Source organism: Rhipicephalus microplus, unplaced genomic scaffold (genome assembly GCF_043290135.1).
Source record: "Rhipicephalus microplus isolate Deutch F79 unplaced genomic scaffold, USDA_Rmic scaffold_107, whole genome shotgun sequence".
Taxonomy (NCBI): Eukaryota; Metazoa; Arthropoda; class Arachnida; order Ixodida; family Ixodidae; genus Rhipicephalus; species Rhipicephalus microplus.
The window spans coordinates 89,537-105,393 of record NW_027464679.1 but is presented as its reverse complement, the minus strand read 5'-3'; the positions used below and the strand labels follow the sequence as shown (position 1 = coordinate 105,393).

General features: G+C 47.8%; 1 protein-coding gene across 1 annotated transcript; it reads right to left on the bottom strand.

Annotated features, from left to right (window-relative positions):
• Window positions 1-797: 797 nt before the first annotated feature.
• On the bottom strand, window positions 798-5,595 carry LOC142790444 (nucleoside hydrolase-like). The gene is made up of 3 exons (XM_075885262.1): window positions 5,328-5,595; window positions 4,120-4,256; window positions 798-1,157 (listed from the first exon to the last, which is right to left on the bottom strand). The coding sequence occupies exons 1-3, from the start codon at window positions 5,593-5,595 to the stop codon at window positions 798-800; spliced, it is 765 nt and encodes a 254-aa protein (XP_075741377.1).
• Window positions 5,596-15,857: the final 10,262 nt, after the last annotated feature.

Below are 15,857 nucleotides of genomic sequence, written 5' to 3'. Positions count from 1 at the left end.
GATGCGCGAGCATAAATAATCTCTTCCATAAAATGGCTTTTCTCGTCACTTTTGATGAGTGTCCGCTATCCGCTCACATTGCTGGACGAGATAGCCAAACCGCGTCACGTCCAAGGCCAGTGAGATAACCAAAGGACGCACGGCATTATCAACGCATGCCACCGCACAGAAAAAGAGAGATAACAAACTATAATAAAACAAAACACTAGGTAGATTACCGCGACCAGGCCAGTCTTTTGGTGGCCCCGCTGGCCACAATGGCTCGCAAGGCCTAGCCCGGGGTCACCTGCTGGCTTCTCAGAGACAGATATGCAAGTCGTGCCTGCCTCGGCCACTTTCATATTTATTATGTGCGGCCAGAGTCGACCTCTACACTACTCTTTCCGTTACACGTTACATGCGGTACAGTGTTGGGGTGCCTCCGCACCAGGGACATAATTCCACTTAACTCTGTAGATATATTACGATGAATTATAGCGGTAAGTCTGGCTATTCTTACGGGTCAAATGTGGTATAGCGGACGTATGTACCTAGTGCCTTCGCATTAGAGACATACGTCCTTGTATTTGTTTGGACATATTGCCTGTAATTTATGTAAATGAGGATATCTGTACACTGTAAGCAACAAGTCTGGCACTCATTGCTTGTTCAGTTCGTTGTGAAGTGGTACTGTAGTCCTGCGCTTCCGGCGTTGCTCCTCTAGAATGTTGCTTTGCGGTGTCACCTCTTCCGAAGGCGAGATATCAACGCACAGAGTTAGCATAGCCTCATAAGATAGACGGTCACTCTCTGTTTGACTATATGGGTAAATATCTTCGTTCGGGCGGGTTAATTGTGTCTCTAAAGTACTTTGCGACGACACCAACATCTAAACGCTCAACGATAGTGACGTTTCGCTTGACGTGCGGAAGCATCCGGTATGCCCAGGCATGGACCAGTTGACCCCTGGTGTAGACGCCGGCCAACTCTATGTCTACGTGGTGCACGAGGGTCTTTGAGACGCTCTCGGGAAGAACTGCAGCCAGAAGTGCGAGGAAGTCGCCGACATAGACGCCACCTCTACGGTCGTATTCTACACCGGTGCAGTACGGGTCGGCCGTCGCGTTCCGCAGGAACTCCTGGAGTCTACCGTTGCTGGTGACACTGCAGTACGTGTACTGCACGAGCGTGACAGTGCGTTACGTTTGCATTGTAATTCAAACAATGCAAATGTTTAGCTGAACTTTGAAGTGACGAAACGTCTTCGAATAAGGGGGGGGGGGGGGGATAAACAACAAGAGGGAAGGCAGGGAGGTTAACCAGGCACATGCCCGGTTTGCTACCCTACGCTGGGGGAACAGGAAGGGGGCATAAAGATGAGAAAGAGAGAGGAAAGAGAAGAGAAAGAGAGAGAGAGAAAAGGAGGATTGTCAGTCAATCGGCTGGCGCGTATGCAGCGGTGGCACTACACAAAAGTTAAAGGTGGTCACGTCGGCCTGTAGTCCTCAAAAAGCACAAAGCAGCTTTGACTGCTTTTTGAGCCGACGAAAGGCGATGACGGTGTTCCAGTAGCATCTGCACAGAGAGTGGCCGATCGTCCAATTGTCGCAATGCGTCCGAAAGCTTCTGTCTTTCAGAGGCAAATCGAGGGCAATGGCATATCGGATGGTCGATACAGGGATGCCTGTAGAGCTAAGATACCTGTTTTCGACAGTTTTTTTTTTTAATCCTCGCTAGGATGACTACCATTACACTGTTTTAAGTCGGTAAAGTCAGGGTTCCCATACTATTTTATTTGCTCCTTTCGCACAAAATGTAGTGCAAGCGTGGCGGCCCCGTGAATGTGCTCTTACAGTTTTAAATCATTCGCCGAAAGAAAGATATAAAGGCTGTTAATCTCGAAGTGCCGAAGTTTACTTCTTGAGACAAGCGTACCCAAATTACTCTTCCAACTTCAGATTACAGAAAATGCCTCCTTACGCAACATCTTCTACATGTGGCAGATTTACCGCAGAACTTGGGTGCATATTATGCATGAAACAGAGTGTCCTGTCGGAGTGAAATATTATTTAGGATGATAGGCTTTCTTGGGAAACTTCCACCCAGCAATCTTGGTCTTTCTGCCTTTCTGTTGGTCTTCCTATCTAATGATTAACCACCCGGCGAAAGTTTAACCCTCTGCTTAACCATCTCGATCTGGTGGCTGCGTTCATACTAATTGTGACCATAGTCAATCAAAAAGCGAATATTACGCATATTTGAGGTGAAAAATCGATACGTAAGTGCTGGGTAGTGTGTTTTTTTATTTTAAAAATGCATATATGCGTAAATATAGAGAGCACAGTTTTTATTTCACTGCGCTCACATTGACACGCTTTGAACAAAAAGTGGGTGTTTCTTACGATAGACGTCAGACTTTGGGGTTTTTTAGACACGTAGCGTCACCTGTTTGAGCAGTTTTGGGTAGCGCAAAACCTGATTCTTTTGCACAATGCGCTGCACAACTAGGTGCAACCAGCGTGTGCGAGACAACAATTGCGTTAACTTAGGTGTGTTTGGCCATTTAACACTGAGAAAAAGAGCTGCGAATTTCTCTCCGCTAGTCCGGGGCATCACCGAACCGCGATGAAGTGCTTGCTGGTTATCGCTCGCCTGAACGACGCCGAAAACAAGAGCAGGCTCAACAGCTCCGCGTTTATGGAGAAAGGCCTCAGTCGACGCTATATACGGTTGCTTTGTGAATTGACACGGGCGTAAAGTACTTCGTTTTTGCCGATTTCTGTAGCTTTCGCGAAGCAAAATGGCGAGAGCGCTGGATACAGGCCGTTTCGAGCGTGTTGTGTAAGCAACTTACTCGCGTTCACCACAGCCGGACCCATGAGAAACTGTGATAATGTAGGTCTCCTGTTACTGTTTCAAGAAGCCTTGATTAAGAACTGGTAACCTTGAAGAAGAAGCTCTGCAGAGCCCCTGACCACGGTGCGCGTCGTGCAACAGTATATAGACTGGTGACGCGTACGATGAACATCGCACACAACGCGACCCCCGATAATCTGAAGTGGTCACCACCACACAGCATCGCGCACGTATAGGCCTTGAAGGCTCACAATTGCCCGCTTTAACTAGCAAATGCAGACACGTGCGTTACACAGGTAAATCACAAAATGTGGGCCGCGGTCACAATCAGGTTTTGCTTGCCTGTGGCCGCCGCGATTGCCGGAGCTTCCTCGGAATTCTCGGTTTCGCCTTTCGTTGTACACCGAGAAAATGGACACGCGTGTATCCCATTTGCAGTATATACAAACCGAAGACAACCATCAACAGAGCATTCTAGGATGCGTAATAAAACAATTCAAGGCACAGGAAGCGAGAGATGGATGGAGGATGCAACTGCAAAGGAGCAAATCGCCGGTGCTATTCGTTCCGGATAAAGCGAGCTTCGTACCACTGATCATGAAATACACTGCTCGCGTATGAACTTCATCGCTTTTGCATCACGTGCATGCCCGAATTTCTCTCATTTGGGCGTTACAGAACGCACGTCGGAGTGCCTGCCTTGAACTCGATGTCATGCGACGCCCACTTGACGCCTAAGTAACTAAAACATATTTCATTGTACCGGCATTTCACTTTGATGAGCTTCCACGTTTCTGAAGCGAGGTTGGATTGACAGAAAAAGCCTGCAGGTCTTTGGTTTTCAGAAAACCGCGCCACAACACAAACAAAAGAGGAGGGCCTATATGCACGTTCACTTGCGGATGGCTCTCTTTGCACTACCCTGTTACGGCCAGCGTGCTGATGAGGGCGCTGGTGGCGGCGTTTTTTGCAGCGCCGCCTGGGCAGAGTCTGACGTCTGTTTTCACTAAAACGACACGGTTCTGCCACCTATCAGTAGCTCTTCGTTAAAAAAAAAAAAAACTTTCGTTTCTTCACGGTGCCACCAGATGGCGCCATATCTCACGCAGCACCTACCAATATTTTCATGCAAAACGTCAAATAAACGTTTTATTCTCTCTCTTGAGGCAGAAAACTATCGTGTTTCGACGTTTTTTGCAGTAAGCGCTCGGATACGCGGTCAATTTTTTTTTTGTGGGAAAATGATGGGGGGGGGGGGGGAGCGGAAGGAGTTGTGCCACAAACCCATGGCACTTTGGCTTGGAGGCAAGTCTCCCAAGGAACGATGGTGACAGGACTCTTAGCCCTCTCGAGGAAAACCTTAGCAGCTTCTGGTTCTGGGAAAAAGTTGAACTCGGCTCTTGGCAGAGTGTTTCCTTTGCCTGCGCGAAACAAAGTTCTGGCTCATCAAACCGCTGCCGCACGGTGTTTCAGCCAGCAACTTTACGTATCTTATCATTCCACTTCGTATTGTTGCAGAAGCGTTACGATTCAAGCTACAGTAACTTTATAATCAGGTAGGACAGTTGAAAACGGTGGAGACTACTGTGTCATTTGAACACTACTTTTTTTTTTTCCGAACGCACGGCTTTCTCTCAGCATGTTCGCGAGCAGCAGCGCAGGCACATCGCAGCATCTCGTGGCTGCCGCACAAAATATGCAGCTCACGCTGCTCAAATCGGGCATTTGTTGGGGACTTTGGGCTTACCAGAAAGTGAAACGTTTTGCACAAAATGCGAGGATGATGATTGATTTGTGGGATTTAACGTCCCAAAACCACCATATGATTATGGGAGACGCCGTAGTGGAGGGCTCCGGAAATTTTGACCACCTGGGGTTCTTTAACGTGCACCCAAATCTGAGCACACGGGCCTATAACATTTCCGCTTCCATAGGAAATGCAGCCACCGCAGCCGGGATACGAATCCGCGACCTGCGGGTCAGCAGCCGAGTACCTTAGCCACTAGACCACCGCGGCGGGGCCAAAATACCAGGAGAGAAGGAATACTTGTAACAGGTGTTTTACAGAAGAGGTTATCTCTTCTCTATAACTGTAAATAACTGTAGCAGGAGAGTTTTAAGTTATAACATTTGTGTCCACGTGCGTTTTGCGCAACATTTAACTTTCTAGTTTGCTACACTAACTCACCCACATCCAGCTACTTTTACCTTGGGCTTATGGCATGGTCATTTGGGTGTATGACGTCATTAGTCGAGAGAATAGCGAGCGATTTCTAGACGACTGAGAAATGACGATAAATTACAGCATGTGTGCTGCGTCATGTTTGGCTCACCTGTTCTCGGGAGCCTGCTCTACCGATGCTCTACCGGTAGCCTGCTCTACTGGTAGCGTACGTTTCCCGACCATGCAGGGACAGTGATGCTGAGCCCTTTTTGAAGAGTTCTATTATCAGACTTGGTGAAGTAAAATAAGAACACTGACGACCTCTCACCATGAAGGTTACCTCCCATAACGTAGACGTGCTCGACGTCGTTCAGGAACGTCGGCTCAACGAGCAGCGCTGTCGCCACGTTTGTCAAAGGGGCCAACAGTATCAGCGTTTGCAGTCGGCTTTTCTTGACGAGATCCACGATCTCCAGGTATGCATGTCCTTGTGGCTCGCTCGTGTAGCCGCTTGCATAATAGCCGCTGATGGAGTTCCAATGGTTTGCGATTGGTTGGTCTGCGCACCTGTAGACCGATATCTGCAGAGGAGCCATGTTCATCAGAATGTGGTACTACTTCTTTTAAAAGCAAAGCCGTTGATCATCAGTAATACTAATAATAATAATAATAATAATAATAATAATAATAATAATAATAATAATAATAATAATAATAATAATAATAATAATAACAACAATAATAATAATATGTGGGGTTTCACGACCCAAAACCACGATATGATTATGAGTGACGCCGTAGTAGAGGGCTCGGAAATTTCGATCACATGCGGTTCTTAAATGTGCACTGACATCACACCAAACACGGGGCCTTGTCTTCTCAATCCCGACCAAGGCCATTGGGATTGAACACATGACCTTCGCAGTTTTCAGTCGAGGCATCCTCGTCCGTTGGCATAGCGTTGGTAACTGGTTCTTGCGGCGTCGCGGGAGTGGGACTCGGTAAAAAAAAAAAAAAAAAAAACGCTGCTCCACGCTAACACGGGCGAGGCTCGTTGGAAAAGTAAATCAATAAGGGCTGTGCTAAGAAAAGTGTGGACGATAAGTGAAAGAGAGAAAGAAGAAAAATATAAAAAAGGTAGGGAAGTTAACTAGACTCAGTTCAGTTTCCTACCCTACTCGGGGGAGAAGAGAATGGAGGAAGAGGAGGAGATACACATTGCACATGACACACACACCACGCACACACTTCAGGTTTCACAGGCAGTCGCACAGTGATGTTGCTTTCAAGAGTTGTAGAGGGGCTCGTGTGGCTTTCTGGGCTGAAGTACTTGAAGGCCACGCTCCCAAGATCTTCTCCAGACTGAGCGTGTGTCTTAGGGGGGCTGGATGATGCTCAGTGGAAAGATTGCGTCAATAATAGGGGCACGAATTCGGGTTAAGCTGAACCTGACAAAGAGGGCTCAAAAAACATGTATTAAAAAACATGTTCACAGCATTCTAACTCCATTAAATGAACATCGTGCACCCTCTTCCCCCCCCCCCCCCCCAGGGCACCCTATCCACATGAACAAGGACACTGTTTTATCAGCGAATATGTACCGCGCTTTCACGGTGCTATAAAACGTATACAGCAAAATTCCCTATAAGGCTATAAAACATTCGGAAGTTCGCTTGGAAGTTGGCGAATTATGTGTGTCATTAAAAAAACTTTTTTTTTTCATATTCTATGTCAGGATACGTACGTGCTTCGTCCATACGTTCGTCATGTTACACCGACACACTCTAGGGCAGTATAAACGACAGGGCGTTTGACCTCAATTATTTATGAGTACAGTGAAGGACTCAAAAATTGTTCGAATTAAGTGGAGTTCAAATAAACGGGCGGGCTCGTGAATGAATGGTCGTCGCATCACACTTCCCTGACAGACCTAAAAGAAGCCACCATCCTTAGACTCATTACCCGCTGCTACATGCTTTTGGAAGGTGGTTTCGAAAATTAATTCCATGAAGCTTTAACAACGAACAGGATCAATTGATCAGTCCGTGGTACACCAGAAACAGGCGCCTACGTGCATTTAGCTGATCAATGAGCCTTAATGTCACAACATATCAGGCTGCTTTTGCTCCAAAACACGCTTATTTTCATAGCGCGAATAACGCATTAAAAGTAATTGCAATCAGTAATTTCCATTTGCTTCCGCTTCTTCTGTCGCGACTCCATGAGCATCATTTGCAGGGTGCCCAAGAGCATGGGGCGCATCATCCGAATTCTCACCTGCTGTGAGTAGTCACTGTTTTGTTGTTTTGTATCTCTAGTAAAGTTATTTTCGTTCGGTCTCTAGAGTACGGGAGCCAGAAATGTCAGCCAGAACTACACCGTCAAGCGCCCTCTCTTCTATTTCAGTTGTGGCCTGAAGCCGCTTTCACAAACCCTCATTCCGCACTAATTACAATGTTTGACCACTCTGCATGTGGTGTCTGCAGCTGCTAGGAGGGCATAATCTATTTTGCCTGTATCCTCCTGTTTTTACATAGAGAGACCAAAACAGTTGGGAAATTAACTGACCATCCAAAAAGCATGCAGACAGGATTCGCCCAGATGGCTGTGAAAGCTTTATGTACTTTCTGCAAACGACTAAGATTTGCGAAGGCCTTGGACTGCATGATTCTGTCCACGTACGAGCCATGTTCCTGATCACTTTCCTTCTTGAAAAGCTTTTAACTGCATCTTACATCTGTTAGCTAATGCCCCTCATGATCCCGTCGTGAGATGCTGAACATCTGGCAAAATTGTTTCACACCCTTACATTTCTCGGCATTATAACATTACACTTATTATGTAGGGTATTGAATAAATTGGCGAGTGGCGAGCTTCTATAATTACGTGCTCAGATACGGCCACAGTAAAAAAAATAGAGTACTATTGTCGTGATTAGTAAAGGTACTAGCTAATACTCTAGTTAACCTCCCTACCTTTCCTACATTCTTTCTCTCTCTCTCTCTAATACTTCTAACTGTAAGTACCTTAATCAAATAGACATAGTCATAAATGGGATGTACACAGGAAATTTGAGCAACCCATAGTCCAATGTATGTCTATAGAGGATGAACGAGTTGAGCTAGTACTTTTGAATTCCAGTTTGCTGCACAAAGAAATATGCCAAGAAAGTGTAAAGACAGTCACCACCACAGCTAAACATGGGGAGTATTTTGCAAGTCATTCTGTCATAATGTTGGTTCTTCTGGTGCCCTACGCCATAAACGACACTGGCTTATTTTGGCCAGTAGATACATCTCCGTAGTAAACGAGAAACGTGGCGAATAGCGGGACAAGACAGATAAAAAGACAAAGCCCATCTCTGTCTTCTCCTGTTGTCACTGCTTCTCGTTTTCTAAGGTCATAAACGATGTTCTGAACAACTTACGTTCGTCCGGTTTAAAACGCTCCGCACTCCCAGCGTGTTCGTGTAAGCAGTGGACGCGTTCACGTTCTCTCCGGCGACGGTAACAGCTCCGACGCACACATTGGGTAGATTCGCGGCCAGCGCGATCGCCATGGCATCGTCGGGGCCGGTGTCGACGTCTATAAGAACACTCAAGTAGCGATTTTCAGCGTAGGAACCCCCACTAGCGTAAGCATAGCCGATCGCTAACGTTCTGGTTAAGATGGGAACATACGGGTATTCGATGCTTCGTCCTGTCGTCATCGGCAACTTTTGACTATGATAAAAATTTGATTTAACTAAATATGGCTCTCGTTAAGAAACTGAAACAACCAACCAGAGGAAGTATATAACCTTTCGCAACCTTCCGCATGATGTCATCTTCTAATAAGCTTTACCGAAGAGTTCACGGCTTACAGTTAGCGAGCTCTTCTCTCTATACTCTTGAAGCCGAGACCAGATCTCGCTCTTGACTGGTCAGCAGGATCCTTGACCATGCGATGCTGCGCGCTGATTTGTCGAGGCTGACTGAAGATTGTCTACGGAACGAAGGCACGTAAACCATACGTAAACGTGTGGGGGTGGTTCCAAGGTTGACTGTATACTCCCTTGTCTCGATTGATTGATATGTGGGGTTTAACGTCCCAAAACCACTATATGATTATGAGAGACGCCGTAGTGGAGGGCTCCGGAAATTTCGACCACCTGGGGTTCTTTAACGTGCACCCAAATCTGAGCACACGGGCCTACAACATTTCCGCCTCCACCGGAAATGCAGCCGCCGCAGCCGGGATTCGAACCCGCGCCCTGCGGGTCAGCAGCCGAGTACCTTAGCCACTAGACCACCGCGGCGGGGCTTGTCTCGAAGTATTGCAGAACCTTCCAAATAGCTTCCAGTAGCTGAAGGAGATGTGAGGACAGAGAGCTTTCATGACCTCGGCTTAGTTAAAAAATCGATCGTAGAGTCAGTGGAAGCGGCCGTTGTTCATCGCAGCATCGAAAATGGGCAGAGCACCAAGCTCTCAGTGATGGCCTCGAACCAACGCTTGTTCCCTATCATGTGGAGTGTGCGGTGACAAAGTGCTATAGTTCTTCCTTCACTACGTCACTGCATCCAATAGGATGCTGCTGTCACTCTTTAACGTTAACGTTAGTTGAAGAAGGGAGAAGCATGGAAACGGAGGTTTCTATGCGAATAACCTCAATTACGCAGTATTTCAACTTTGAAGTGAAGAGGAGGAGGCGTATAGAAAGTCCTAGGTGACATGATGCCGTATGTACGAGGCAGGTGTGCACAATTGAGTAACCCAGCTGGCTGTGCGTTTATTTGTTTATTTTTCATCACTCATCCGTTTTTGGTTCGTGCTGTAGGACGAGCGGTAACACCACTTTATAGCCTTCATAACGCAGCGTCAATGTTCTGTTCGTGTGTTTATACGCTTGTGCTATTTATTGCTTGCGAAAAATTCCTAATAGTACTCAACGATGGCTCAATGATCTGCTGTATCTAAATGTTTCTACTTTACTCGGTGATTGTGTATATTGAGACTGTACTCTACTCTAAAGAAAGATGCCATGACGTGTCTCCTTGCCATATAGCTGTACTGAAGATAAACAGCAACACATACATACACACACACAAAAAAAAACTGCTGCAAGAAGCAGAAAGTCCCATCTACTGCGTGCCTTATATTTGTGAACATCTTTTTTTTTTCGCTCTTTATCTTCAGTAGGAATTCTCCGCTATAATAATGTGATTGAAGCCTCGAAATGCTAGTTAGTACGGTAAACCGTGTTAAAATTTCTGCCGGTTACGTCGTAGCCACACAGCGGGACATCAAGACAAATTTTAACAGCAGGGATTTTTAAGCTAGCCGCAATTTGCGTGGCCCAGAAAGAGAGAAAAAAAAGGCCCATGAGACAACTATCCTCATCATAAATGGGTATGTGCCACAGTAATTGGGCAAATAACAATCCCACCTTTGGGTGATACCACGCCTCACTCGGAACACTGTTTCTAAATAAACGTTTCTCCCCTCCCCCCCCCCCCCCCTATCACCACTGGTTCATTAGAAACGAAGACAACAGTTTGCCCAATAAAAGGCTGTTAAGGAACGGTGGCGAGCCTAAGACATGGAACGTACGTCTAAGGAACGGCAAAGGCAACCACCGCTTAGCGAAGACCTCTAATCGATGGAAGGCCTACATGACGCTCCCGTAGATTTGTGTGATGTGCGAACGAACGGTATCAGCCGGAGGTTCGGCCTCTGGACTACGGACACTCGTGTCGTGTCTCTGACTGCGTGTGGTTTAAATCGAACCTCTCTGCACTAATAGTCCACGTAGAAGAAACCTATAGGATCACCTGGCTAAAGCCCAGCAACGACCTCGAAGCGACCAGATTAGTCTTCTAAATCGCCCAGTTTTTCTGTTTTCAACCCACGGCAGCTTAGTGCTAACTTTAGATGCGAAACAGCTTGTGAAATGAAGCCTGTCATCTGTCGTGCCGTGGCCGCCGGTTACGACGACGATCTTGCTGATGACGACGAAGAACAAGCGCGTTCCAGACCGCACGTCCTTCATCACGACAGCACTATATGCGCTATGACCGTGACGCCGTTGATCACGGATCACGAGTGGTTTGTGCAATGTAGGACGAGACGTTTCGTATGACTGGAAACAAGCAACAACCACCAGCGGAATGTGCCCATCAAGTGTTTCCCTACTTTAGGGCAAAGCTGGACAACTCGAGAGGTCGATATCAGGAATGGCACATTTCCAGAAAAATACGCCGCCAAGAAAATCCTTAATTTCATTGAGCCGATATACAGGCAAACAAAAAACAGGAAGGATGGAGAGATAAAGAGAAAGGAAGAAAGAAAGAGAAGGATAGGAGAGATCACACGAAACCTGCAGAGATCAGCGCATGCCGGTAGCGCACTGCGCAAACTTTGATTGCTGTACAGGTGGCGCGTGTAAAGAGGCGGAAGCCGTTATCGGTTGCGCGGCTCAATGGTTAGCCGCGGAGCCTATAGTATAGCCGTATACGGTGTTCACACTTGCTATGGACACTTCGACCGTTTTCGTGTCAAGGGCCCCATCTTTTCTTTCTCATTCTTTTCGACCTATGGAAACTGCCGCTGTGTCGATGGAGCGGAACAATTCCGAATGGCGGCAAATTGTCGAGTTGTCGGTCTGTTTGCTGGCAAGGGCCTCTACTCAATCTACGCGCGGCGTGACCGCCTATTCAGTGCCTCGTCGCTTGGCCTCCACCACCATTTCCTTGCACACACACACACACACACACACACACACACACACACACACACACACACACATATATATATATATATATATATATATATATATATATATATATATATATATATATATATATATATATATATATATATATATATATATATATATATAAAGAAAGTAGAGCACTTTCCCAGGGGGGGGGGGCGTTAAAGCTTTATCCATCCATCTCTCTCGATATTCAGTCACCACCTCTTTAATTACATTTGAAACTTAGAACTTTACGACACGGTTTTAGGATCACATTTGCTTGCTTTTGAAGATGTTACATTAAAAGATATGAAGATATTCTGAAGGTGAACGTTCTCAGAACAGGACGGCCTGATTGCACATAAAGCTTGTTTGGTGTGAAGACAAAGTTACTTTAGCATAGCAGAGAAAGCACGGTGGCTTTCAATTATCAGGTATGTTTAGAAGGCCTGTCAAACTTTGCATCGGGTGAAATAAACCTTTTTGAAAATCCAATTAGGTACACGGGTGGTGGTTCCGTTCTATGAAGGACGCACAAGCCACGCCATAAGGAGCGTCTTAGCGTCTCAAGTTGTCGTTAGCGTCTCACGGCGTCTCTGGGCTGGCGGACGCCCGTCATGGCAAGCCAGCCCCCGAAGAAGGCGCTAGCCTTCGACGTAGTCGTCCCCGAGGGGACTAGTCCCGAAGACGTCGTTGACGCGACGTCTTCAATAGTAGGAATCGAAGAAGTGTACTGCGTTCAGCACTTTGGAGGCCGGAACTACCAAGTTACCGTCAACAGTGAGGCCGCACTGGCCCAAATCGTAGACGCGTCGCACCTTATCATCCGAGGAGAGCGCGTCGCCATCGTACCCCTGGGACCCCAAGTGACCCAAGTGACCGTCCTGTTCCTGCCGTGCCGCGTACCCAGCGAAGTCCTCGCACAAGCACTCTCTCCCTACGGGAAGGTGCTGCACATCACCAGAGGACTCATGGGATCGCGCCCAACCGTGACCACTGGGACGCGATACGTTCGCATGGAAATGAAGGCTTCGTCACCGGTGCCCAACTACCTCAAGGTCGCGGGCCACCGAGTAACCTGTGACTATAAAGGCATCCAGCGAGTGTGCCGTCGATGTGGAGACAGTGGGCACTTCCGCATGAACTGCACAGCTCCGTTTTGTGGAAGGTGCGGTGTTTATGGCCACGACGGGAAAGGCTGCTCGCTGCCGTGTCGCCGTTGTGGGGACCCGCATGCCACCGTGGCCTGCACCATCAGGCCATCGTATTCCGAGGCGGCATCCAAGGATTTCCCTCCACTTCAACCAGGAACGCCATCTAAGAACAAGTGCGACGATTCGTCAACGCGAGCCGCGGTAACCGACCACGACCAAGGTGTGCCAATCGCAACGCTGCACCAGACGCCCACTGCGTCCCCAACGATTCCGGGCCTGGTACTCCCTCCAGGTACTGAAAACTTAAGTTCCCCGCGTCCCGTGGCCATTTCTGAGGAATCGCAGGCCAAGCCCTCGTCTGACGAAGCGCCTCGTGAGGACGGCGTCTCGGATGGGAATATTGCATCTGAGGCTCCTCGCGTTGCTGCTCTGTCGACAACAAGTTCAGGTGTCATCGAGGAGTCTACATCTCAAGACGACGACGCCTGCATTAACGAGGACTCCAACAGCACCGCGAGTGAGGCGCCCCTACAAATTGACGAAGACACCAGCCCCAGTGACTTAAGCCAGGACAGTGGAGACGTCTTTGTACCATCCTCGCTCAAAAACCCGGACACGAAACGCCACCGGATAGCTACTCGTGACTTGGAAGCCCCCACCAGAGACAGAAGTCCCCTGCGGACTTCGACGCGATCCCGGAGGCCCCGAGCTTCCGGTGGATCGCCTGGCCGGAAAAAATGACTCAGCCACTTGCGGGGCATTGGCTCCCGCACCTGATAAAGGTACCCCTGCATTTGCGTGATTCTATACTATGTTTTCATTTTCCCCATGGCTCTTACTCTAAAAATTATTACTTTTAACGTTCAAGGTTTCCGAAATCCACAAAAACAGGCTGAGGTATTGGCTTTTGCACGTTCAGTGCACTGTGATTTGCTGTTCTTGCAAGAAACAAATTTTTTCAAGCTTTCTGATGTACTCGCTTTCAAGCGCGCGTTCAATTTTGATTGTTTCTTTTCGTACGCCAGCACGCATTCGACTGGCGTCGGAGTCGTTATTTTTAACCGAGGTCTTTTACGTGACCATCATGTTTCCTTCGATGCCTTCGGACGCGTGCTGGCGTTCGACTGCACCTTTTTTTCGTTAAGAATAAGATTTGTTACCGTGTATGCCCCAGCGGCACGCGAGAACTCAAACGCGTTCTTCCAATCTCTTGATGCGTTTCTTTTAAATCCCCGACATGTGGTACTTTTAGGGGATTTCAATTGTGTCTTAGACTCACGCGCAGACGTTCGAGGTCCGGGTCGCGGCCGGTCAAACTGGAATGCCAGAGAACTCGAACGTCTAGTGCAGCAATTGGCATTGAGTGACATTCATCAAATTGTGCATGGCAGTAATTATGCCTATACTTGGCGTCGAGCAGCGTCGAGCAGCCGAATTGATCGCGTGTATGCATCCCCCAATCTCATTGCCTACGTTCACGACACCGGGGTAATGTCATTGCCACCGACACCGGTGTACATTAGCGACCATCGGCCGGTCATGTTATCTCTCCGCCTGCCAGCGGGGACGCCGACGGTTCACAGACCATGGCGTCTCGATTGCCGCGTCCTCCAGGACTCTCAGGCTACGGAGAAATTATCCCGAGCGTTACGCGCATCGCTTATTGGGGCCGATGTAGCTGATTGGGATCGCCTCAAAGAACAGTGGCGGCATCATTGCAGTGCGTCGGGCAGAGGACTTTGCACCCGTATGTCGAAAGATGCGTCATTGTTAATCCAGAAGATACGCATTGCCAATCGAGATCCCAGTCCTTCCACTGTAATGCGGGCATGGCAAGAGGAGCTCGTTGAACGGTACCAGCGTATTATGCGCGCTTCTTCACTCTCGGCTGCAGCTTGGCGCTGTAGACGTGCACCCTGTGCGCACCCTGAGGTGCTAAGGTATGTACGCAGAGCTCTGCTTCGTCCACCAGGCTCGCCTGCCCACTCGCTGAACTCTATCACCCCAGCTGCTGCGGGTACGCGCGACTTTCAGGAATTCACTCAACACTTTGAGTCAATAGCTAAATCTGGTGCTAATGTCTGTTACCCAGGATCCGTTTCTTCACATCCTCTGCTAACAGATTTACCTCATGATTCCAACATGTCAAATGACGTCCTCCTATCACCGCCTTCCGATGACGAAATCAAAGGTGCATTAGACGCAATGAAAAAGGGATCGGCCCCAGGGCCTGACGGACTACCTGCAGAGTTTTATGTACAGTTCTGGCCTATCATTGGTCCAACTATGTCACGCGTCATTCGCAAGTGTTTCCAAGACATTACACTTCCAACTTCTTTCCACAAAGGCCGTATAACACTAGTTCCCAAGAAAGACCCAATGTCTACGCGACCAGAAGATTGGCGCCCTATTACCCTGCTCAATGTAGATTACAAGCTCTTGGCTAACATTTTGGTGCGCCGAATCAGTCCATTTCTTGCAACATTAATCGCTCCCCACCAGGTCTGTTCTGTTCCGGGCCGAGAAATACACGCCCATACGTGGTTAACGCGTGACATCATTCAATACACCATTAGCCGATGTGCACAAGGACTGTTGGTTTCATTAGATCAAGAGAAAGCTTTTGATTTCATAGAACATGGCTACATACTAAATGTTTTACATGCATACGGATTCCCGGATAAGTTCATTGACCTTATCAACGCGATGTACACTAATTTAGAAAGTACCCTATACTTAGATTCCCGTGAGAGTCACGCATTTAGAGTCACGCGTGGGGTCCGTCAAGGGTGTCCCCTCTCCCCAGTGTTATTTATCCTTGCATTAGAGCCCTTCTTAAGGGCCGTTGAACATCACCCGCAGATTCGTGGCTTACCTCTACCCGGTAACACTCAAGTAAAAGTCGCTGCATATGCAGATGATATCACTCTATATGTACATAATGAACAGTCGCTGCAGCATGCTCTTGATA